This window comes from Dipodomys spectabilis, unplaced genomic scaffold (genome assembly GCF_019054845.1).
Source record: "Dipodomys spectabilis isolate Male_0828 unplaced genomic scaffold, ASM1905484v1 ptg000006l, whole genome shotgun sequence".
In the NCBI taxonomy this organism is placed as follows: Eukaryota; Metazoa; Chordata; class Mammalia; order Rodentia; family Heteromyidae; genus Dipodomys; species Dipodomys spectabilis.
This window is the reverse complement of record NW_024870683.1, coordinates 6,645,491-6,671,726: the sequence shown is the minus strand read 5'-3', so window position 1 is coordinate 6,671,726 and position 26,236 is coordinate 6,645,491. Positions and strand designations below refer to the sequence as shown.

Genomic DNA, 26,236 nt, shown 5'->3' with positions numbered 1-26,236 from the left:
GCAAATGGTTGTTTCATCCAAATAGCTGAAGAAATATCTGGAGAAAGTATGGTTGAACAGCCAAGATCACTGACTAATGAAGAGAAGGCCGTACAACCTGAGCTCCCCAGTCCAGTGTGTGGAGGAGGAGAATTAACGCTTGCTTTTCTGTGGTCTCTGCTCATCTGCTCATGTTAGACTATGTAAGCAAGGACCAAATTTCTAAAGCCCTCTAAGAAACTAAAGCTCTGATCAGGGCTATTTACCTTGGAAAGAAGCACTGTCCTTCACTGGTTTCTCCAGTGTAACACTGGATGCAGTGTTATCAGACATCACAGGGCCTAACTACTGCTTCTGCCTGCCGCTGTCACCAGTACAGTTGGAATTCTATCCCCTTGGTACTCCAATGTAATCCTCAGCATCTCATCTTGTCCTTTATGGATAGATGTTAACTGAAGTATATCAAAGATTTCCACAAACCTTTTTTTCCCCACAGTGACTGAGATGAGAAGTTGAGCCCAAAGATACTACAATTCTCTACACTTTCTGATTTTAGAAGCAACTGTACTTTCTGCACAACTCATTCAAGTTTTACTTTACCATCAGGGACCCTTTAGGAGTTACTTGAGGTCAATATAAAAGATTTTCTTTCTTTCTTTCTTTCCTTCCTTCCTTCCTTTCTTCCTTCTTTCCTTCCTTCCTTGCTTCCTTGCTTCCTTCCTTCCTTCCCATCCTACCCTCTTCCTTCCCTTGATACTGGGGCTTGAACTCCAGTCTAGCCTTTTGTGGTTATTCTGGAGATGGAATCTTGAGGACTTTTCTACCCAGGCTGGCCTCTAACCTCAGTCTTTCAGATCTCAGCCTCTGGACTAGGATTAGAAGCATGAGCCACCATTGTCCAGCCAACTGGACACTGTCTCTGTCTCTAAGGTAAGAACAACCATAACTGTCTTTCTGTTGGCTCCTATGCCTAATGACCAGAGTTTCCAGAAATCATTAGCAGCATCAACAAAAACCATTTCTTTAGTGGTTATATCAACACTAAAGTCAATTTTCATATCAGCCAGTGTTCAGGTCTAAGTAAACCAGATTTTCTTCAATATTTCAGAAATTGCTAGTGTAAGATGACTTACAATATCTATTTCAGCTTGTCCTACAAGTCCAGCAAAGCAAAATTTTGCAACAATTAGTTGTTCCTCAGACCATGTGGTTCATTAATGGCATCATACTTTGAAAAACATCTCCTCTTCAAGTGGGTAAAATTTATATTCTTCTTTGATGCTAGGATTTCTTTTGAGAAAAGAGTCCACTGATATTCATCTGAAACTCATTCAATTGGAATCATTTTGTATTGAGGTGCAATGAAAGCTAGTTCCCTATATTTCTGGAGAGAGCAATTTTGATATTTGCTTTCTTTAACAATTGAAAAACACAACTAGTAATTTTATTAGAGATTACTGCTCTTCCTTCTAGGTGAGTCTTTCTAGCTACATTTTCTGATGTAATTCTGGTCCTTAGATTAGAGGACTTCCTGGATTATTTAACAATTTATAGACATATTTTTGTCTTACCTACTAAGTTTTTAAACTAATATTCAGTATCTCAACTATCACTATTATCCTAAGTGGGCTGAGAACCTGTATTGGAAAGAGGCTGGAATCTGAAGGTAATTTGCTTTTTTTGAGATACAAAACTAAATGAGCTTCTGTTCTTTGCAAGGAAATTATATAAAATATAGACAATCCCTGAATTATGTTTTCACTTATATTTTTCAACTTTTCAGTAGAATCCATACTTTGAATTTTTATCTTTTCCTAGGCTGGTAATATGTGATATGATACCTTCTTGAAATTCTGAGCTGTGGCATCTTGCTACAGCTTCTAGTCAGCCATGCAATCCTGAGGGTAAACACTTGCTTCACTATAGCATACTGTGTTATTAAGTGCAGTTTCCACTTGTAGTATTTCCAACTTACAATGGGTTTATCTGGATGTAATCCTACTGGAAAAGTAGAACAGAGTTGGGTATTCTGGAGAAGAGGGTACAGATTCATTAACAAAGATACAGAAACATTAAAACAGGTGTCCAAGCAAGGCATCCTATCCATTTGTGCTCCAGTTTGGGCCAAACAAAATTTGAGGCTGAATCTAAAACACATTGAATAAGTAAATGAGAAAATAGATGTGAGGTTTAAAAAAAAAAGTAGGAAAATAAGCTTAAAGTCCCTGCATCCTATAAAGGATTAGGCTGCTTTCACTGGATGAGGAAGCATAAACTGTTTGTCAGGTCAGAAAGAAGAGTTAATGTTCCGAGTATGGCAGTACATATCTTTGTATCATTCAATCACTAATCAACAAATTGAGTTATTCATCATTTGCTCAGTGTTCACTATGCTTTTCTTAAAGAAGCAGAGCTCAGTTGTTCCCTATTCCCAGGGTTCTCAAATTTAGGAAGTAAGACAAATGAAAGAATTAGGATCCATTGACTCCAAAGTATTGTAGCACTCAAAGAAGAGACACTAGTTTGATCAATAGCTAGGTTCTTTGCTGGTTCCTTCCATACAACTGTCAGTGCTCAGTAACAGGGAAGACTGAACATGCCATCTAAATTCCTAATTGTCAGAAAACAATTTCATGTGGCTTACTTACAGCTGGTGTCAGAGAATCAACATTACTCTTTAGCATCAGCTTGCAGCCTGCAAAGCCCAACAATAAGCACAAGAGCCCTCTGTCATTATTATTCAAGTACCTGGCATGTACCAAGTACTAACAATGTGCTAGGCTCCACAGTGCGTGGGGGAGGAGAGCAAATTCTGGCTTGAAATGCTCACAGCTGTTTCGTAATCTGATAATTGTGCATGACAAACCTCAGACCATAACTCTGAAAATAGCATGACTGTAATCATAACAAAATGGGACAGCTATTGGCAAAATTTGTTTTCTAGTTATCACTTCCAGAAGGAATTCCATAACACTATTAAGGGGAAGAGAAGAGGAAACTCTCTCAACTTCCTGCCACTAAACCTCAAAATTATCATCATCTGCATCAATTCTTTTTCTTCTCCTGTTTCAAAGTGTTCCTCCTTCTGTTCATTCCTTCTGTGATCCATTCCCACCTCCTCAGAAAGTTGGATTTACTCATTACTTAATCTTTCTCATTTATCTCCAACTTTTCCATCCAGATCCTTCCCCTTAGCATTTAATATATTCAAGTCTTACTTTCATGTTAAGGAAAAAAATCCTTGCCCATATGGTCTTCACTGCCTTCTTAATTCACTCTAGCTTCCACATCTGAAGTTTTTTCCAAAGTCCCTAATGACATCCTATGTCTTAGTGTTTATCTTTATTGACACCTTAATAGCATGGGACATGGCTTAACACCACTATTCTTTTGATATCTGAGGACACTATATTCCTGTTGTCTGTTTACTTCTCTAGTTGCTTTTTCTTTTCTTTTGGTTTTGGTTTTGGTCAGTTATGGAGTTTGAACTCAGGGCTTGGGCACTGTCCCTGAGTTGTTCTGCTCAAAGCTAGCACTTTACCACTTTGAGCCATAGCACCACTTCTGGTTTTCTGGGGGTTAAGTGGAGATAAGAGTTTCATGGACTTTCCTGGCTTTGGACTGCCATCCTTAGATCTTGGCCTCCTGAGTAGCTAGAATTACAGGCATGAGCCACCAATACCCAACTCTAGTTACTTTTTGTGGTCTCCATTTTGGGCTCTTCTTCCTCTGGTTATACTTTAAATTCTAGGATTCCCTCAGAGTCTTTCTTGGTTTCCACAGAAGCAGTGTTGGAAGACGCCATCACCTTAGCTGCATCCTGTGCTACATTCTCCAACACTCTCCCCCATTCATTCAACAATCAGTCACTCATTGAAAGTTTCTAAAGATGTAGGCAAAAACATCCACAGGCTCTTTTATCAGAAAGACATATGATAATATAAAAAATATATAAATACGTAAATAATTACAAACCATGATGCATGCTATGGACCATGAGACTATATAATGGAGGAACCTAACTCTGTCTTCAAAAACAGGTCAAGAGGCATCAGAATAGGTTGTGGGGAGCTAATTAATGTTTGGGCTAAAATATCAGGAGTAAATGAATATAGGAAAGTATAAACTGAAAATACAATAATAATAATAGGAAAAGAGGGGTAACAATCCAAAGCTTAAAGATCTGAGGAGGCTGGGCTGGGAAGGTGGCTCAGTGGTAGAGCGCTTGCCTTGCATGCTCGAGGCCCTGGGTTCGATTCCTCAGCACCACATAAGCAAAAAGAAAAAAGCCGGAAGTGGCGCTGTGGCTCAAGTGGTAGAGCGCTAGCCTTGAGCTGAAGAGCTGAGGGACAGCGCTCAGGCCCAGAGTTCAAGGCCCACGACTGGACCAAAAAAAAAAAAAAAAAAAGATCTGAGGAGGCCTTAGCCCATGTGGGTTCCGAAAGGATTATCTAAACATTTGGACACTATCCTATTCCTATTGAAGAGTACTGAATGAGAGATGGCAGATGGTAAAGATTTTTTTATTTTTATTTGTTAAGACCAGGTCTTGTTATGCAGCCTGACTGAGCTGTCCAAGCTGCACCTGCTCCCAACACCTTGTTGATGCAGTATAAAGAATGGATTAAAGGTCTTTTGAATTGAAATCCTTTGTACAACTACTTAAAAATAAGTTCTTAAAATGATTTAAAATTTTTAAATAGAATGAATTAGAAAGGGCACAAGTGGATGAGGGGGGAAGGCCAGTTCAAAGGCTTTTATACCACCCTAGATGAGAGAGGGTTGGGATGAGGAGGTGGCAGTTGAGAGGTATGAGGGAGATAAGGGGGTAAAAGACCCTACTTAGGGCTTTATGACGATAGGTTAAGGATAACACCAAAGTGAAGGATCACAAAAGTGAGTCTATCTCACTATGGACATACAGAAACACACTAACTTCCCTAAATTCTACTCACCACATGTTCTTTCTTCTACATACCCCAGACTCCATTATTCTCAAATATCTGAATTATGCAAGACTCTTTTTGGCCTAAACCCCATTTTGTCCCTCACACCTACCCTAGTCACCCTCAGCTACATAAGTATTCCTAAATGTTTTGTCCCAGGGGGGCCTCTTGAGAAACCACAAAAGGATTCAAAATATAAAAGATTTTTTTTTCTCTTTGGCTGTTATAGGTGAATAACGCAAAATTTTAGGGTTTGATTTTTTTTTTTTGCGGTAACCAACTGAGTTATAAAGAGGTACAAAAATTTGTTAGTCATAAACTAAAATTAGCTTTTATCTGGAGCTCACAGAAGACTCTAATTCAGTTTTTTACTAAGAAGTCTGGCTGCCAGGCAATGTTTGGCAATGCTGCAAAAGTCCTCTTGCACATGTACGCATACAGCCAGTTGGCATTCCTGCAATTTTCAGGAAGGACACCTTGTTATTGCATGCCCAGTGATGTTTTGAGCTGGTCATGGTTTATAGTGCCTGACATTCATGCATTTTAATTACAAATTATGATTCATGGAGCTCCATCATGATGAAATGAATATGCCATGGATTATTCTATTAACTGTATAGGGTAGAAGGATATACCTCTCTGGCCTTAAGTCCTGACACTTTCCAATTCCCTTCCTTACTGATCTAGAGCATGTGCAGAAGGATCGCATCTCAGGAACTTTACACTTGCTATACCATCTCTCTAGAATGCTCCCCATCCCTATCCTAGAAATCACATACTTCTTTCATTTCTTTCAGGTCTTTATTCAAATGTCTCTGTGAGGACTTCTCTGATCATCCTATTTAAATTATTATTCCACTTCCCTGAACTTCCTACTCTACTTCTTTGATTTATTTTTCCTCCTTGCCATCTACCACCATCTGATGTGCTACATATATTTTTCCTATTTATGTATTTATAGATTACTTCCACCTTTCATTTTACACTATTTAATATTCTATTGTGTCTCCTAGGTGTTTAGTTTTACAAAATTGGGATGATACTCTACAGAGTGCTTTTTGAAAATTAATTATTGCCAAAGTAATTCCTTCCCTCTAGAAGATAGTGCTGATGTGTGCAAGGCCCATTGACACAGCTTTCTCTCTTCCCTATCTGCTGTCTCTTCTCTATTCTTAATGTCACTAGTCTTTGGTAGCTCCCCTAATGGAGAAACTCATTCTCAAACTTGTTCAAACCTCAAATTGTTAGAAAAGATTAATCTGTGGTAAGAAAGATCAAATTACTGGTTACCTGGGGTATGTAGGGGTGGGGGGGACCGGGGGAACTTACTGGGCTAAGAAACAGGAAACTTCTTGGAATAGAGGATATATTCTATATTTCTATTGTGGCAGTGGTACAAAGTGTATAACTTTGTCAAAACTTGAAACATATCGGATTGAAACAGTTCATTTTATTACATTTAACCAGACTTTTTATTGTTAGGTTAAAGCAAAATGCCTATAAATTAAGGGTTCAGCAGTATAGTTCAAGAGCTTCAAATCAGCTCAACTTCAACATAAAACTAAGACATGGTCATATAGGAATAAGCCATCTCTCCCATAACTGCAGAGATATAAGAAAGAAAGTTTATCTGCTGCAGAAGGCCAGGTAAAAGAAGCAGAGAAGCCAGGGTTAATATTCAGGAATTCATAGCAAAATATGTAAAGTCATAAATAGTATGGACAAAGCCTCAATGTATCTATGTATCTATGCTTGAATATAGTAAATTTAGAATAAAAGTCCTGCTAGAACTTTAAGCCCCAAAATATTTAGAAAAGCTATTTCTCCTCCTCTTCCTCCTCCTCTTTCTCCTCCTCCTCCTCCTCCTTCTCCTCGTCCTTGTCCTCCTTCTCCCCTTCCTCCTTCTCCATCTGCTCCTTTTCTTCCTCCTCATTTGAACTCTGGAGGACTTCCTGCTTGCTAGATTGGTCCTACACACTCTCCACTTTGAGCTACATCGCCATCTTTATTTTTTACTGTTTTTTTTTTTTTTTTAACATAGTCTCTTGCTCACTGCATAGGTAAGCACCTGCACTACAAATTGCTTACTTTAGGTTTCCTAGGGTGTTGCTGGATCACAGGCATACACTATTGAATTTAGCTTCTATCTGGGGAGATGGAGACTTGCAGACTTTTCTGCCAGGCCTGACCTGGAAAGCAATCCTCCCAATCTCAGCCTCCACATGGCTTGTGATGAAAAGCATGAACCACTGTGCCTAGCAATGGGATGGGATGGGGATGGGATGGGGTTTCTGGAAGTTTTCTGCCTGAGCTGGCTCCAAGTCTCTAACCTCTGGATTTTCAGGCATGAATCACCACTGCCTGGCTAAAAAGTCTGAAGGATGAAATCAGTCCTTTATACCACAGAGGGCTCTGTGAGCAGCTGTGACTGTCATAGCTTCCATGATGATACTAGGGAGAAAAGTGGAACTTTGCTTGGTCAGATAAGAAGGGATGAATCTTAGATTTCCCGTGAGAAGAGATGGTGGTCGGGTGGCTACCATCAAACAAACATTATGTTCACGTAGTTGCAAGAGTCACAGAAGTGGATCAGAGGTTCACAGAGAAGAGAAATGTGTGTGAAGAACAAGGGCCAAAAAAACAAGCATTTTTCCTCCTCTTTCTTTATGCTTGACCTCACAAGTCTCTCAGCACGGAAAAAGCTAAACCAAACTTGTGAACCCAATCTGTTGTATCTCCTGTACAGTTCTTTAATATCTCTGCTGTAGAATCCCAAAAAGCAAAGTCTGTGTTTCCACCTAGCCCAGCACTGGGACATAGCAGAAGGATGGGCAAATGATTCCTTTGGGGTAAATATATATATATATATATATAGAGAGAGAGAGAGAGAGAGAGAGTGTAAGAAGGGATTGGTGGGGAGTGGGGGTAGGAAGGTTAAGGAAGATGGACTGGTCAGTATGGGTCTGTGGAGTGAGAGATGGGAATGATGAGAGAAAGAATGGGAATGATGAAGGATAGACAGGTTTTAAAAAGGGAACAAAACAAAACAGGAAAGTATGGGAGAGGAGGGCAGAATTAATGAGAGAGCAGAACAGAAGCTGAGGTGACAGGGAGTCACAAGGGAAAGAAGTTAGGGGTCAACAAGGAAAAAAAGACCAAGGATCAGTGAGAAAGGAATGATCAGTGGTGAAGGTCAGAGGTCATCAGAAGAGAGCAAGTCAGAGTATGAGTTACCTGCTTACGCGTCTGCTTCGTGGGCATTTTCCGCAAAAGCAAGAAGCATCCCAAACCTTGGAATGGTTCGGAACGCTCCTTCGCCTGAGGATAAGAAGTGTGTGGACCACGTACAGGAAATCGACTTCAATTCCCAGTCGCAAGGGTTCTTTGGGGACAGCTGTCGTTGCGGGTCCCCGCGCCCTTGTAGGATAGAATCAGCTCCTCCCTGACGCGGTTACCGAGCAACGGACGAGCAGCCAAGGCGCAGGCGCATCAGACGAAGCTCCCACCCCACCCCACCCCCCCGCCCCAACTCGGGCTTGGAGGAGGCGGGTCTGGGTGCTCAGGGATCCTTGGGCTCCACGAAGCCCCGCCCCCTCAAGAATAATACGTCTACTGGCCGCGCGTATTCGGAGGTTCTGCATGTGGGAGGGGCCAGGACTCTCAAGCGCCGCCTCCTCATGAATAATGCAGGATCCGGGCGGTGTCCCGGACCCGGAAGTGGAGTTGCCGAGTCACCGCAGTGGCTGAGCTGCTGACAGGAGGCGGCGGCGGCGGCGGCGGAGGAGGAGGAGGCGAGGCAAGACCTTCGGGCTTCGCCCGGACACTGCCACTGTATCGCTGAGGCAAAACCCACGGAGCCAAACCGGCCTCAGCCCGCCCGCGTACCTCTCGCCTTCTGTCCACCCTTCCATCCACCTGTCCGCCCGACTGGTCCAGGGCGGCCTAGTCTGCACCACCTGCCGGGCTCCTGGGGCCGCCGCCCCGCGCGGTCCAGTCGGCGTCCCCCGGCCGCGCCCGGCTCCTGGCCCGCTCGCCCGCCGGCACCATGATGGAGGAGATCGACCGGTTCCAGGTGCCCACCGCGCACTCGGAGATGCAGCCGCTGGTGAGGGGGCGGGCGGCGGGCAGGCCAGGGCCGGGAGGGGGGCTCCGCCTGAGGGGGAAGGGAAGGAATTAGGCCGTGGAGATTGTGCGAGGGGAATCCTTCGGATGGGGGCAAAGAAAGCCCTGAAAACGCATTGCTGGGGAAGGGAGACATGCCGGGCAAGAAACCCGTGGGGTACGGAAAGGAGACCTGAAAGCACGGAGGGCACCGTTGGCGGAGGGCAGAACACAGTCGGAGGAGGTGGAGAGGGGCACAATGGTGCACACCTCTAGTGGAGGCCCCGTGAGGGGGGTGATGAGGGAACTGCCACGGGACGCCGTCCGCAGCAGGCCCGGAGGGGTTGGGATGAGAGTTGGGGAGGCTTTTAGCCCGAGAGGCCTGTGATGCTCAGGGCGGGGGAAGGGTCCGGGGGAGCCGCCAGGCCTAGAATGACTGGGGTGGTGGGGGAGTAGGCCTTTAGAAGAGGACGGACCTGCGCACCAATCCGCTGGGAAAAGGTAGGAGCTGGTGCCGGGGACCGGTCCGGGAAGCGGGGAGGGTCTGTGCAGGACCTGGAAATCCCGTTCTTCTCCGGAGGGAAGCGCAGGGCAGTTCAGGCTGCGGGTATCAGAACCGGAAAGGAGAGTTTGTAGCCATAAGATGGAGAATCAAGGATGCGGATGAGAGCGCGCCTGGGTACCGACGGGAAAGGAGATGAGGCTGTGCTGGATGGAGTGGAGCGGCCTGGGCCCACCGATTCCGAAGAGCTACTGTCATTCTAGGCCCTGCGTGCTTGGAGTCTTTGCTGGGCGCGGAGCCTGTCTCCTGTCCGCGGTCCTGGAGTCAGGCAGCAATGATGTCATCGCTGCTGGCGCCGAGGGGATGGAAGGAGAGGCGATTGGGGAGGGCGGAGGGTCGCAGATGGTCAACAGGGTTTTATGGAGGCCAGGCCTAAAGGAGACCATGCTCACTGGCCATTGCCTTGAGGGCTACCTGAGTGGCTTGTCTGTCCTGTTAGTGTAGGAAGCACAGAGGCCTAGTCTCCTGGTTTAGAGAGAGGAGGGAAAGGGAGAGAGAGTTCTCAGGCCTAGGACCTGGAAGGAGGCAAGACAGGCCAAGAAAATGAAGGCGTGGGTGCCCCGTTCTTTAAGCTAGCCTGCGCTCTCCAAGTCCTGAAGCTCCCTAAGTCCTCCTCCTCTGCACCAGGCAGGGGAGCCATGAACAGGTTCCGCCCTTGGGTGGGCAGCCTTCTGACAGATGGGCCTCCTGGTTTCCTAGACAAGTAATCTGCACAATACAGTAGTGAAGACGGCTATGTGGGGATCCAGGACCACCCCTGTGCCACACCTTTTGCCAGTTGGTAGAGACAATGATTAGTGGCCACCTAGCTGGAGATAAGTGGTTTTTCTGCCTTTTTTGAAGTCAAAACAGAAATTTTACAGATGTGTTCAATATTAAACCAAGTCCAAAAGGACTTTTTTCTAGCCTGATGCCACTACAGGATTATTTAGGAGCTTGAAAATCCTAGAGAGAAGTTCGTCCTGTGAATTTAAAGAAGCATTTTGGGCTGGCTTAGGAGAACTTTCCTTAATAAGTTCCCTATGCAGCCAACCTTGCTTGTCAAACTAAATTTCCCTTCCCATCTCAAACTTCTAATCAAGAAGCAAAAGGGAAGAGAAATGAAAGAGGTATTTGTTTAAGTCAGAAGGAAGAAATGAGTTGGTGATTATCTCCCATTTGAAGGTCCCATGAGGGATGTAGTAGCTGTCCAAGGAAGGGGAAGGAATTGGACTCCTTGTTCAGTATCTCCAGTTGTCTTTATTAAAAATATTTTGCCAGTACTGGGGTCTCTAAATTGTTATGCAGGTACTCTACCATGCAAGCCATACCCCAAACCCCTATTACTTTTAATATTTTTCAGATAGAATCTTGCTTTTTCCCCAGGCTGGCCTTATACCTTGATCCTTCTATATCTATGGTTCCTATGTAGTTGGGATTACATATGTGCACTATTATGCCCAGCTTACTTGTTGAGATGTGATATTTGGTGAGATGTTGGTTGGTCTTGAACATTTAAAAAATCCTCCGAATCTCTGCCTTCCAAATAGCTGGTATTATAGGCATGTACCACCATGCTCAACAACTGCCTGATAATCTTGCCAGTGGTTTATTTGGATAGAAGACTCCTGAGCTGTTGCTGTGCTGTGTATCCTTGAAGTGTTTATAGCAAGGAAGTTCTTATTAGAATAGCTATAGCTGCCTATAGACCCTTTTTTAAAACGTAAGGTAGCCTTGTCTGCAAGAGAATACTTTGTTGAAGTTGAGTGTGCCTTAAAGAAATAGTAATATAGTCACACACACACACACACACACACACACACACACATTCTCTTCCATTTGGGACTCATAGATTATTCTGCTTTTTGACCTCTTTCCCAGGTTGTAGTCTAGAGATACCCCAAAACTCTTTGCTTGCCCTCTATTTTATTGAGATCCAAAGTTGTTGTTGTTGTTTTTTTGTCAGTCATGGGGCTTGAACTCTGGGCCTGGGCACTGTCCCTCAGCTCTTCAGCTCAAGGATAGTGCTCTACCACTTGATCCACAGCACCATTTCCAGTTTATTGGAGATGATAGTCTCATGGACTTTCCTGCCCAGGCTGGCTTTGAACTGATTTCCTCAGATCTCAGCCTCCTGAGTAGCTGGGATTACAGGTGTGAGCCACCAGCGCCCAGCTTCTCAGGGGTCTTAATTTGAGTCATAGGGAATTAAAATGCAGACCATAGAAGTAAAAGGTTGGAAAGAGTATAAAATAGCTCTGTAGAGGTATCTGGGTAGATAATAAAGAATCAGCTGTGAATGTTTCATTTTTTTGTTATTATTTGTAGAGACCTCTAGGAAGTCTCTCCTCTTCTCCCTGGACCATTTTTCCATTTATGAAATGAAGACACTATCAACTTAAAGTTTAAGCAGTTGCTCCTCACTCTCCCTTCCAAAGAATATAATATTGATTCAGGAAATAGATTTACCAAATAATTATTGAGCATCTACTCTATTCCAGATACAGATACTACACTACTGTCAGGGGCATAGTGGTTAGCAATGCAGACACAGATGTGGCTCTGACTTCCAGGAACTTGCAGCTTGGTAAAAGTTTATTTTCTCTGAGTGAATCCTGCTGAGAGCAGAGTGGGCCTGCCTCCTGACGGCCATGGAAAGAAGACAGTGATCATGTCACATCCTCACCACTTTTGAACCTAGATGTATTTATAGAGCCTATTTCTTGGGCTTTATCATCAAATAACCCTCTTATATAGTGGTGGGAAGAATCTAGAGGTTGTCCCTTACTTGGAAAGATGAGCTTTAGGGAGATATTTTTTTTTTCTTTTTTTACTTGAAAGAAACTTAGCTTGAAAAGGAAGCCTGGGGGAGTGGCAGGAGCTGAGCTAGAAGGTGCAGCCAGCAGATCTGGGTGTTTCCAAGGTGCTAATTTAAGCATTAGCTCTCAGCTAGTGGGAGGAAGAGGAGGAGATCCCTGCCATGTTGCTGCTGCTGTGGCCACAGCTGCATGAAGCATCCTGCCTGCGTTGGGAGTTTGCCTGAAAGGAGTGACTTCCCTTCTTTCCCCATCCACACCAATTATTTAATTGGCCTGGCTGCATCTCAGCTGCTGAACCAGTCCTGGGCCTAACCCTGAGCTCCCTAGGGTTTCTTCCTGTCTCGTTGTAAAAGAAATGAGAGCTTTCTTGGTGACCTATTCCCTGGGCTCCACTCCTGCTGTGTCTGCCTCCTAGGCAATTCTGAGTGTAACAGAGCACAGAGTCTCTCCCAAGACACTTTGCAATGACCCACTTCGCATGTCATCTCTGTGAGCCATAGAGCTCATTGTTGAGCAACTATATTGAATGTGTTTGTATAGTAACATGCACAGATTCTCTAGCTTTGTTGTCTATCTGTTGAGATGGTTGGTGCAGCCACACAGACTATATCTTCTCTTTGGCTGCAATTGGAAAGGAAGAGATTTGTTGCAAGAAAAACAAATAGAGCTTTTAAGCACTTAATTGTGTCAGGCAACACCCTGCTTGCCTGTGAGCTCACAGGCTAAAGATACTTAAAGAGTGGCATATGGCAACAGACGGGATCTCTGCACGGTTGGGAGAAAAACTAGTCTGGTCTCGCTGAAACCAGATTATCCATTTACTCATTTGTTTAGTTTATGTGTATTTGCTGTATGTGTACTCCACTCCAGGTAATTCAAGGATAAAGAGACAATGCAATGAGATCTCTTCAGTGGATAGACAGAGGACTGGATGAAAGGATGGGCTCAAGATGACAGGAATTCATTTAGATACTTGTCAGAAACAGTAGCAATCAATAGAAATGTTCCTGAGAAAGAATTACACCTAAGGATAAAGTGGATTACAGGAACTGAAAGAGGGGTGTGAGACACCTACAGCCTTCTGACACTGAGAGATGGGGATGATGAATACATTAATTCAGAGCTTACACCTGTAACTCCAGCTACTTAGGAAGTAGAGGTAGAACTATCCCAGCCTGAGCAAAAAGTTAGCAGACAATTAAAAAAAAAAAGAAGGTAGGCACAGTGCTTCAGATCTAGTCTAAGATAGGGGTCTGAGGCTAGCCCTAGGCAAAAGAATAGGAATCATGAGACCCTATCTGAAAAATAACTAAGAGCAAAAGGGACTGGAGTTGCGGCTCAAGCAGTTGAGCACTTGCCTAGCATACTAGAAACCTTGAGTTAAAAATCCTAGAGGAAGGAAGGAAGGAAGGAAGGAAGGAAGGAAGGAAGGAAGGAAGGAAGGAAGGAAGGAAGGAAGGAAGGAAGGAAGGAAGGAAGGAAGGAAGGAAAGGAAGGAAGGAAGGAAGGAAGGAAGGAAGGAAGGAAGGAAATTAAGTGATTGGACCATAGTGGACACTAATAGTCACTGTGGAAAATTGACCTACATGCATTCTATGGTCTGGACACCTTTAAACTTTTCCTATAGTCAGATGACTTCAGTTTTAAGAGTGGATGCTCCTAGTGGGCCGATTGGTTTATGACCTATCAGTATGTTTTAGATTCTTTGGGAGAGGACATTTTTCCCTATTCTCTAATTTCCAATTTCTTTAATTCCAAATTGAGTATTGGATTTCCTCAGGCCCTCATCCCTTAGAACTCAACAAACACTAAGAACCTATGTTTAGATGTACTGACAGTAACAACACGGCCTTACTATGTTCTAGAGGTATGCACAATGTAGACATTAAAGATTGAGACACTACAGTAATAAGAATTGCAAGAGAACTGAGAACCAGGTACAGTAGAATCAAAGGCAAACAAGATGGGCTCCCTTTGAGTCACCAAGGGAAGGCTTCACTGAGGAGATACTGCTGAACTGGCTTTTGAAGAGGGTTAGAAGCTTGGCAGGCTGAGTAGATGAAGCAAGGACAAGAATTCCAAGCAAAGGTCATTCCAAGAAACAAAAGGATACATTTGGAATGAATTAGAAGTTGTAATTAAGTCAATAACATGAAATTTGAGTTCAGCTTATCACTCCAGCGGTGAATGAGGGATTGGAAAAGATGAGATTAAGACAGAGGTGAGTACAATAAGAGGTAATGAGGCCTAAACTAAAGCAGACAAAGTGGAGAAGGTGATACACAATCACTAACAAGATGGAATAGCAGGATATGGTGTTTTTGGAGAGACAGTAAAAAATGACTCCTCAGTTTCTGGTGTAGACACTTAGGTAGAGGAAAAGACCATCACCAACTACTTCAGGGAATTTTAGAGGCCTGTATACCTATTGGCCTGTCTACTTGTAACAAAGAAGGCTATTTCCCTCTGTTCAATTCTGAAGCTACTCTCTATGGGTTATTGAGATTCAAGAGTCCTAGAAAACCAAACACAGGAATGGCACTGACCCCATAGCTTCAAAAGGTACTGAGAAATGTGCTCACCTGCCAATGAATACCTTTATCCTTCTGCCTGCTTTGGTGAGTGCAAGAGAATCTGTGGCAGCAAGGACTCAAGAGGGATTTTGTTTTGTTTTGTTTTGGTTCTCCCAGACACATTTTGATGAAGAAGAAATATAGTCCTTTGTTGTCTGAATGTTCTATGTTGCAGTTTCTGGCCTACATCTTAACCATCCTTCTAGCCAAATCTATGGTTTTATTTCTGAGCCCTTTCACTGATTTCTTATAGAATGGATTTGTGCATGTTTTGGCATGATGTGTAAGAGTCATAATGGAAAAGGACAATATGTCCATTTCCTGAGACCACCATGAAAGCTGCACTTGAGGTAGAAAGAATAGGCTTTTGAGATGAGATCTCTCAGAGGTGACTCAGATTGTAAGAGGTACTCATTATGACTCCGTAGGTAGGTATTTTCACAGTAGCTGAGGTTCAGATTCATTTCTAAGCCATAGCTGCCAGCTTCCCTTGACTGCCTATAACCCAGAGTAAACATAAATGAAAACAGAGACTTCTTCAACTTGAATCTCAGGGACCTCCCTCTTCTTTGAAAGTACAAATAGAGCCTTATGGCTAGAAAGGCAACATGAAACTTCAGCTTAGCTGCTTTATGCCTTCCAGAAGACCTTGGAAGGACTTGTATAGGGAGTCCAGTTAAGAATAAAATAGAAAATCCGTTTAAGGTGAATATCCAGAGATTTGGGTCTAAGCAAGCAAAAAGTATGGTTCAGCAAGTTCCAAGTCATTGTTTTGTTTCCTGAGGTGACTCTGGTGAGAATTATGTTTTCTGGGACAGAGAAAGGAAGGAAGGAAGCTAGGATCAGCTCTGGATCTGGCTTTACTTTAGAATATGGAAACTGGCACATGACTCAAAGACTTTCCCTGTGGGGCAGCCAGCAGAGTGAACTCCTGCAGGAAAGTACTAGAGCAGGAAAGTCCTCTAGGAGGAGGCCCAGAGGGTCTAGCTTGGGAAAGGGGATAGACATAGGTCTCTATGTGGGTCCCCTTGGCTACATTCTTAGTAGCAATTTCTTTTTTTTTTTTGTCGGTCGTGGAGCTTGAACTCTGGGCCTGGGCACTGTCCCTCAGCTCTTCAGCTCAAGGCGAGTGCTCTACCACTTGAGCTACAGCGCCACTTCCGGTTTTCTGGTGGTTTATTGGAGATAGGAGTCTCACGGTCTCTCCTGCCCGGGCTGGCTTTGAACCACGATCTCAGCCTCCTGAGTAGCTAGGATTACAGGCGTGAGCCACCAGCGCCCGGCTTCTTAGTAGCAATTTCAAGCACGTGACATTGAATTGGTTATTATTTAAGATATGGGATTGAAGATCAAATTAACCTGAGGGTCAGTTTGAGTTCCTGTGACTAATTATGTATGTATATAAGAAAGGGGCATTAATGGCCCTGAAGTTATTCTCTCAATGATCATTCTAGCCTTGAATGTAAGGTAGAAGAGACCATATCCAGACAGAAACAAATGCAGTTCCTGTACTTGTTTGCCTGGCTTTTGCCTATTCTGGCCACCAGACTCTTTACTACCATAAACAGATTTCATTCCATCCATCCATCTAGAATGATACCTGAAAGGACACCTAGGCATGGTGTTTCATATTGTAATCCCAGTAAACAAGGAGGCTGAGGAAATAGAATCTTTTTTTTTTTTTTGTCGGTCATGGGGCTTGAACTCTGGCCTTGGGTACTGTCCCTGTGCTCTTCAGCTCAAGGCGAGCACTCTACCACTTGACCCACAGCGCCACTTCTGGTTTTCTAGTGGTTTATTGGAGATAAGAGTCTCATGGGGAAAAAAAAAAAGTCTCATGGATTTTCCTGCCTGGGCTGGCTTTGAACCACGATCCTCAGATTCTTAGCCTCCTGAGTAGCTAGGATTACAAGCATGAACCACCGGCACCCTGCTGGAAATGGAATCTTGAAAGCACAAATGGAACCTTATGGCTGGAAAGGCAACATGGAAACTTCATAGCAAGATCCAAGCCATCTAGGGCTACATAGCAAGACCCTGTCTCAAAAAACAAAAACAAAAACAAAATTTACATGCACCCAAACTCCAGAGCCATATATATATAACTATATAGTGAGCATACATAACTTTACTTATGTACATGCTATACATGATTTAAGTTCCATTTTAATTGTATTCTTATAAAGGAACTGGTGAAATCCTTAGTTTAGACAGACCTGCATCACCTACAGTGCATTCTTAGGAATATGTATATTTTTTTGCGGGGGGGGGAGACAGGTGGGTTGGTCATGAGGCTTGAACTCTGGGCCTGGGCGCTGTCCCTTAGCTCTTCAGCTCAAGGCTAATGTTCTACCACTTGAGGAATAGCACCACTTCCGGTTTTCTGGTGGTTTATTGGAGATAAGAGTTTCACAGCCGCTCCTGCCCAGGCTGGCTTTGAACCGTGACCCTCAGATCTTGGCCTTCTGAGTAGCTAGGATTTCAGGCATGAGCTACCTACAGCTGGATAGAAATATATTTTTACTAGTGTTATTCTTAGGAATATTGATCCTTTGAGCATACATAATGGAAATAAAGTCTTCATAAGAAAATTTCATTGAGAAACATTACCTACTTGATCCTGCCACAATGTGTGTGTGTGTGTGTGTGTGTGTGTATGTGTGCATTAACTCAGGGTATAGATGCTGTCACTGAGCTTTTTTGCCCAAAGTAGTGTTCACCCACTTGAACCACAGCTCCATTTCTAGCTTTTTGGTGGTTAATTGGAGGTAAGAGTCTCATAAACTTTTCTGCCTGGGCTGGCTTTGAATTGTGATCCCTCAGTTCTCAGCTTCCTGAGTAGTTAGGATTACAGGTGTGAGCAACTGGTGCCCAGTCATCCACTAACATTTTAAAGGTTCTCAGCAATCCTGCAGTAAAGAAACATTTCTCTCTCTCTGCATTTAAGTCAATGTTTCTCAAATATATATAAGCATAAAACCATTTTTCCCCATGTTACATCTACCAACATCTTATAAAACTAGTGTGTTTAGTGGAATATTATTAGAAAATTCTACTTTAGAAATTAGACTGTGATCTGACCTATTATAGATTATATTATTCCCAGTTCACTTGAACTTTTTTAATAACTCTTTTCATTTTTTACCCAATGTAAGTTTCTAGTGGGATATTGCTAATTTGGTTCAAGTCCTGAACTTACTGCCATCAGTAGGACATTCTTAGTGATCTTTGATCAACTACAGCAGCAACTACTAAGTGAACTGTTTTTCTCATTATATTTATAAGGGAGATTTACCTTCATCATGGCCATTTTTAACAGATTTATTGAGATGTAATTTATATACTTTAATTTGTATAATTTAAACTTTAATTTAATCTTGTTATGGCTACCCTATTCATTTGTTATTTCACTGTGGGCTGTGTCCTGTCCTTTTGTGCTCTCAACAGAAGAGATGGCATTGGGATTCAAAATGAAAACAGATTCCCAATGTAGAAAATGTCTTAGTACTTCATCTAAATTACCATTAAATGTTCACAGTGGCTCAAAAGGCATTCATACATATTATTTTAGACAATCCTCCTCCATAGGCAACAAAAAGCATGGGTGATAATCAGGACTCATCTCTTATGACAATACATGTTGTTCAATAGTAGATGCCTGGGATATTGTTAAGACGGATTTTGAGGCAGAGCCTTGGTCTGGGTGGTTTTCTAACTACTGTGTTCAGCAGAACAGCAGTTAAAGTGTTCTGCTTGCCATGCTGGCAGTACTGAATTGTCCTAGTTAAACTGGACAAAGAACCAGGAAAGGGAGATGTTAGCCGCTCAGCAAGCTGTTTCACTGAGGGCTGGAGTCTTGTGATATAGTTCTTTAAGTGAAAATGGACCTTTTCTAACTTGGTCTTCAGCACTGGGTTTGTTTTTATTTTTGTTATTTTGGCAGTACTGGTGTTTGTATTGAGGGCATTGCACTTGTAGGCAAACATTCTACCTCTTTAGCCACACATGTCCCTAGTCCTTTTTGCTTTAGTTATTTGCTGAATAAGATCTTACATTTATGCCGAGGCCCAGTTAAACTGCAATCTTCCTTCCTTTTTTTGTCAGTCATAGGACTTGAACTCTGGGCCTGGGCGCTGTTCCTCAGCTCTTCAGCTCAAAGATAGCGCTCTACCACTTGAGCCACAGCACCACTTCCAATTTTCTGAGTGGTTTATTGGAGATAAGTCTCATGGACTTTCTTGCCCGGGCTGGCTTTGAATCACAATCCTCAGATCTCAGCCTCCTGAGTAGCTAGGATTACAGGCATGAGCCACCTGCACCCAGCTTCCTATACTTCTTGAGTAGATAGAATGGTAGGTGTGAAATACTAGACCCAGTTTTTCACTTGTTGATATTCGGCCTTGCAAGCTTTTTGTTTGGGCTAGCCTCAGAACATGATTCACCTCATCTCTCAGTCTTCTGAATAGGTAGAACTATACATATAAGCCACTGTGCCTGCCTGATAGAGCATTAGGATTTGGGGAAGAATGGATTAATACAAGTTAATCATCATTTGAGAAAAAGATGGGCCAAATGAGAAGGAATAACCTTGACTCTGCTGAGCAGATAAGAGAGAGAATAAAATAGATTCAGGTAATATCATATGCATGGCTAGCCATACTTAAAACAAAGCTATAAGTTTTTGACCAAAGGAAACAGAAGGAGTAGGTTGCCAGAGGAGTCCCTTAAACCAAAAGCTATTGGAGAAGCAAGGACTCACCACCTTGGGCAGTATAGCCTCTGAAGTCTTTCTTTTTCAGGCTAATTATTTAGCCTGTTATTTCTTTGTAATGGTCCCTGGAGACTGATTTCCAAATCTCCAGTTGGCTCAGCTTCTCTAGTGGATACTTCTAAGTTTTTCTCCTTGAAACTAGACATGGACCTGTCCATGTGATCTGACCAGCACAAATTGTTGCATCTACCACTATGCATAATATTAACTTTGTGCTTACATTATTTTATACTTCTATTATTGTTAGTTGAGACAATATCATATATAATAGCTGTTGTACTTTTTGATATAGACATAGGACATTTTTGAAACAGGGTAGCCCTCTGCCTTAGCAGTATAAAAATTAAGGTTAGAACTTGGAATTGCATCTTGAGCTGGGATGATTGCAATGAAGGGAAGGGTCCACTGGGGCTAGCGAGATGATGGTTTCATACTCACTAAGAACTACATCATCTGTGTGTAATATAACTCCAGGGAAGATTCTTAATTCATCAAGATAGAATTTAAATATGAATCTAGGTGAGGCGATGTGATTCCTAGGGTAGACATTCAAAGAGAGCTAGTCCTTCAGTCAACTGAGAGTTTAAGATATTAAGTATAAGCCGGGCGCTGGTGGCTCACGCCTGTAATCCTAGCTACTCAGGAGGCTGAGATCTGAGGATCGCAGTTCAAAGCCAGCCTGGGCAGGAGAGACTGTGAGACTCCTATCTCCAATAAACCACCAGAAAACCGGAAGTGGCGCTGTAGCTCAAGTGGTAGAGCGCTCGCCTTGAGCTGAAGAGCTGAGGGACAGCGCCCAGGCCCAGAGTTCAAGCCCCACAACCGACAAAAAAAAAAAAAAGATATTAAGTACAGTTACTATATAAGGTTACTACCAGAAAAGCCAATGTGCTGTTGCGCTGTATTAGTAAGAGCATGGAATTCAGATTCTAAGAGGTGATCATTCTACTTTGCCCTATGCCACACTGATCAGCACTATCTGAAACCCTGTATTCTGTGCTAATATCACTGTTCAAAAGAGGGAGTAACTGAAATAGTGAAAGGATTCAAGCCATGTCTTGTATGAATAATTGGAAGAACAGAGACTGTTCGGCCTATGAATAAACAGTCTCAGAACAAGTATTTTATTTTATTTATTTTTTGGAGTCCAATCGTGGGGCCTGAACTTTGGGCCTGGGCGCTGTCCCTCAGCTCTTCAGCTCAAGGCTAGCGCTCTACCACTTGAGCCACAGCACCACTTCCAGCTTTTTTCTTTTTGCTTATGTGGTGCTGAGGAATCGAACCCAGGGCCTCATGCATGCAAGGCAAATGCTCTACCACTGAGCCACCTTCCCAGCCCAGAACCAGCATTTTATTTTAAGGTTTTCAAATACCTAGAAAACTGGGATTAGAAAAGGAAAGGAGATTAGACTTTTGTTACCTATGAATTTACAAGGAAGAATCAGAGTCAGTCAGTGGGAGTGTAAACGTGCTTCTATCCCCTAGCTCCATGGGAGAGCAGCTCTTAAACTGGGCAAGGCCAGGATACCTGCAACATACTTTGCTCTTTATAAAATGCCACACTCTTTCCAAAATAGGGCTAGGAATAATATTTGGCTCTATAGTTGGACAATATAAACATGTTCTAAAACAATCCACTGTAGAACTAAGCATCAGGCAGCATTTTTCTCATTTCTTGTCTACATTTTAATGCCCATCATAAACATGCCATCTTTTTCCAGCATTCTTTTCTTTCCTTTAATGAAATGCAAACTCTCTATATTACTTATTCTGTGGCCCTAATGCATTATCTTTGTGTAAACTGTGGTTGTCTTAAATTACTTTTTAAGGAAGATGAAAAGATATTTTCAAAACACATGAACCAGTTTACAAAGCAGTTTGGTATATCATTTATAAGCAGATCTGTGAAAGGTTAATAGGCTTGGCCACTACCCAGCTGGAGGTTGGCCTGGCCTAGACTAGAAACTAGATAATCCCAGGCCCATGACATTTCCTTTACAACCTGGGACCTTCTTAGTTCCTCTACTTCAAAATTAAACTTCTCTACCAGCCTTTGAGGCGTTGACATTAGACTTTTACTCTTCAAAGGTGTTCATGACTGACTCTCTTGAAGATCTACTCAAAATTTTTATTCCTTCTCTCTCATTTCTTTCTCTGACTTTCCTTCTTACATATTTTTCCAGATCATTTAAATTTCCTTTTTCCAAGGAGCTTTCCCTGACTAACCTTTTCCCCCATCTTGGTGCTGAACTCAGGACCTGTGCTTGCTTGAGCTACATCTCCAGTCTAATATTTTGCTAGTTAGAGATGGAGTTTCACAGACTTTTCTGTCTGGGCTTCAAACCTCAAGCATCACTGGATGCTAGTGGCTCACACCTATATCCTAGATACTTAGGAAGCTGAGATCTGAGGATCATGGTTCGAAGCCAGCCTGGGCAGGAAAGGCCATGAGACTCTTGTCTCCAATTAACCATCAGAAAACCAGAAGTGGTGCTGTGGTTCAAAGTGGCAGAGTGCTAGCCTTGAGTGAAAAAGCTCAGGGATAGTACCCAGGCCCTTCACTTAAGTTCTACAACTGACAAAAAACGAACACAGTTCTCTGATCTCAGCCTCCTGAGTAGTTAGAATTACAGGTATGAGCCACTGGTACCTGGCCCCCTCACTATGTTTGTAATCTCTCAACCATTCCCAAAGCCTCTGTAACCTCTAGCATATAACTTAAAACATAAAAATATTCTGATTTAGAATGTCTGCTTTAATATGTCCTCCAATTCCTCTTTAATGCCCTTGCCACATAATTTCTATCCCCAGATTTTAATCATTTGTCAAGGAAGAAACTTGCCCTCATGAAATGTAACTGAAGAATATCTCTTGCTCCTTTTTTTTTTTTGGGGGGGGGGGGGTCCGGTCGTGGGGCCTGAACTCTAGGCCTGAGCGCTGTCCCTCAGCAATTCAGCTCAAGGCTAGTGCTCTACCACTTGAGCCACAGCGCCACTTCCGGCTTTTTTTCTTTTTGCTTATGTGGTGCTGAGGAATTGAACCCAGGACCTCAAGCATGCAAGGCAAGCGCTCTACCACTGAACCACCTTCCCAGCCCCCTCTCTTGCTCCTTTAAACATGAGTAAGAATGGAGAAGAGTTTTGGGGGCAGTTCTAAAGGGAGAAACAGTAGAGGCAGAGAGGAAGGAGTAGGTGGGAGTTAAGTAATGGAAATATACATATTGAAGAATTGTGGGAAATTCAGGGAGATACATTGATGGAGATATTCATTCATTATGCAAAACACAGCTTATAACCATCTGCTACATGCAAGACACTATAGCAAACACAGGGAATAAAGGAAACATGGTCCCTGCCTTTATGAGCTGGCAGTCCAGTGGAAAAGACAGATATTAAAAAAAGCATACAAACAAAATTATAATTATAAATTGTGGCAAGTAATAGAAAAGATGACAACAAGGTTGCATGAGGGAGAATAATAAATCCTTCTTCCATATTAGAATGGGGTATCAGGTAAGGCTCCTATGAGAAAGTAATGGTGAAACAGGATGAGAAGTGCCTTGAATGCTCTGGCAAGTAGTAACTTGTTTCCTCCTCCCCAGTGGGGTAGGGACTCTCAGCTGAGATGGTGGTATAATTGCCTTCCAAATTGGCCTTTCTTATCCTCTTCCTTTGCAGCAATACATAAGTTTTCAGAAGTGAGGGGCATAGGAGGGCCAATCTAGCCATTCTCCCATTGGTAGCAGAGCTGAAAACTATGCTTCCAGCTTTGTTGTAGATCTGGAAAAACTATTAATAGAGTTGTGATCTTTAATATTTAATTAGCAAAACCCAGCTCCGTTGATGAAGAGCTCTTATCTGAGTTTCCCCAACATTGTGTGACTTGCACATAGCCTCCTAGAGGTGGAAAACATATCTGAGATCTTGGAGGAGGAAGGGAAGGATACCAGCTTGGATACCCTGTTCTTAGTATGTCAGGTTTATGCTCTTACCACAGAAACCAAATTGGAGGCCATGCAGCCTGCAGGCAGTCTTAATTTTGGTACCAGTAGTTGAATTGGAATGTATATTGCAGCCTCTGGTGACAGGAGCCTCCACTAAGCCACTTATGGATCTTAAAGCCATAGCAACCTGAGGCATTTAGCTTCCAGAAAGTTCTTTCTGCTCCCTACTGTCCAACTGCATCCACCCCTGTCTTAGATGTGATCATAGACTCAGAGAAAGACAAAGCAAGGATGGTGATAATTATGTAATGTCAAGGAGGACCAAGTTGGAGGGTTGTATTTAAGGTAGAAAATATTAGCACCAAAGAGAACCAGTCAGGAACCAAAAATTTTTTTTTTTTTTTTTTTTTTTTGGTCAGCTGTGGGGCTTGAACTCTGGGCCTGGGCGCTGTCCCTCAGCTCTTCAGCTCAAGGCGAGCGCTCTACCACTTGAGCTACAGCGCCACTTCCGGTTTTCTGGTGGTTTATTGGAGATAGGAGTCTCACGGTCTTTCCTGCCCGGGCTGGCTTTGAACTGCGATCCTCAGATCTCAGCCTCCTGAGTAGCTAGGATTACAGGCGTGAGCCACCAGCGCCCGGCAGGAACCAAAATTTGATCATCCATCAGTTTCTGTCAACTTCTGTATAGAGGAAGGTTCTTGGGGGGACTGGGATGCATCAGAGAAGCAATCTTCAGGAAGCTCTCAAGAGGAATTGGTTTGAAAATCCTCGAGGGATGAGGAAATCAGGGTTAGCTAGCGAGGGGTACAGGCCTTGAAGCAGGAGCTGTTCGCAAATGATAGGAAGTCAACTGGGTACAACATAGCTACCACTTTTATATGTCCTTTGGCCAGCCTCTGAGCCTCTTTCATGCTATTTGTAAAGTAAATAGGCTCATGCATGTGAAAGTGAACTGCAAATTACTATGTCATTTCTGGTCTAAGGTTGATGGTGATGAAGGGGTTGGTGATTTCTTTTTTTCCATTAGTGGTTCCCAAGGGAACTTTTGTGGGAGAGGGTGAGGAGATGGTTTATTCTTCTTACCAAATGAGAAAATCCTCAGCCTCCATGACAGGATTGTGGTGAGGCCAAGCTAGAGAGAGAAGTGCTCTGTGCTCCCTGCCATGCCTGTGGTGGAGTTCCGTGGTACAGCTGGATATTCCTAGAAAAAGTAGAGGGTATCTTGCTGCTATGGCAGTTTCCAAAGGTCAACTCCTCAGGGCTCAAGAAATAACCTGAAAAAGTCTGTTTTGCTTTTACTCCCTGCCTCCCATGTAGTGGACTACAGCAGGAGGCAATTTCAGTCTTCCTACTTCATTCAAGTTTTTTTTTTCCCCCCAACATTTTTTCATGGAAACTTTTAAACATATACAAACTAGAGAAAAAAGTAAAATGAGCCTGCAGGTACTCATTGCTCAACTTTGACAGTTATCAACACAAGGTTAATCTTATTTTACTCATTCCTTACCTACTGGATTATTCTGAATAATTATTTCATATATGATATTAATAGATATTTCTTTTTTGGGGGGGGGGTCCGGTCGTGGGGCCTGAACTCTGGGCCTGGGCGCTGTCCCTGAGCTCTTCAGCTCAAGGCTAGCACTCTACCACTTGAGCCACAGCGCCACTTCCGGCTTTTTTTCTTTTTGCTTATGTGGTGCTGAGGAATTAAACCCAGGGCCTCAGGCATGCAAGGCAAGTACTCTACCACTAAGCCACCTTCCCAGCCCCTAATAGATATTTCTTTAAAAATGTTATAACCACATTATCATGCCTCAAAACAAAATTCCTTAATGTTAAATTTTAATATTAAGGGTTAGTTGATTTGCTTGAATCTGACCAGCACATTGCATTTAGTTGACCTGTTTCTTTTCATCTGTATTTGTTCCTAATACTTTTTCTTTCCCTGCAATTTATTTGTTTAAAGAAACCCAGTCCTCTGTCCCAAAGTTTCCCACATTCTGGGTTTCATTGATTGCATCCCTGTGGTGTTTTTTATTCTGTTCTTCTGTCTCCTATATTCCTGCAAATTAGTAGTTAGCTCTCAAAGTTTGATCAGATGCGGAGTCAACTTGTAAAGAATGCACTCTGAACTTCCCAGCTTGTCTTCTGAGGTGTGATGTGTACTTCATCCACATAATGTGCTTGTCATACCTTTTGTGTTCAGATTGATTCATGGTGTAGTTAGCCTGGTTACAAATCCATTATAGAGATACTTTTTCACCCTTTTACCAAATAGTTTTAATAGTCTTTGATGGTCACAGCCTCAATCCATTGTTTCATAGGATATTTCCTCACATTTGTATGACAAAGAACCCCTGTTCATTCTCTGCCTTCACCCCATTAAGTATTATGTGTTCTCTGGCCCTCTCTCCTTTAGATCTATTTTTTCCCACCCTTATCCTACAGTATCATTTCCTTTCTTATCAATCTAAGATGACCCTTCGGTGTCTTCAGACCTTAAGTGTGCCATCTGCTTCACTAGTGACTGTTATGAGAGGGGACAGCAGTATCTCTGCCTATG

At 42.8% G+C, this 26,236-nt stretch overlaps 1 protein-coding gene and 1 pseudogene across 4 annotated transcripts in view; one reads left to right on the top strand and one right to left on the bottom strand.

Moving 5' to 3' along the window:
- Positions 1–854: 854 nt before the first annotated feature.
- Positions 855–3,203, bottom strand: LOC122123969 (annotated as a pseudogene).
- A 5,753-nt stretch (positions 3,204–8,956) lies between these two features.
- The window catches only part of Fam219a (family with sequence similarity 219 member A), a 55,481-nt gene continuing 38,201 nt past the window's right edge, over positions 8,957–26,236 (top strand). For all 4 annotated transcript variants that reach the window (XM_042697258.1, XM_042697249.1, XM_042697240.1 and 1 more), the window contains exon 1: positions 8,957–9,030. In XM_042697258.1, the coding sequence (XP_042553192.1) occupies positions 8,971–9,030 (60 nt within the window). In that variant the 5' untranslated portion in view covers positions 8,957–8,970. The remainder of the gene's footprint in view (positions 9,031–26,236) is intronic.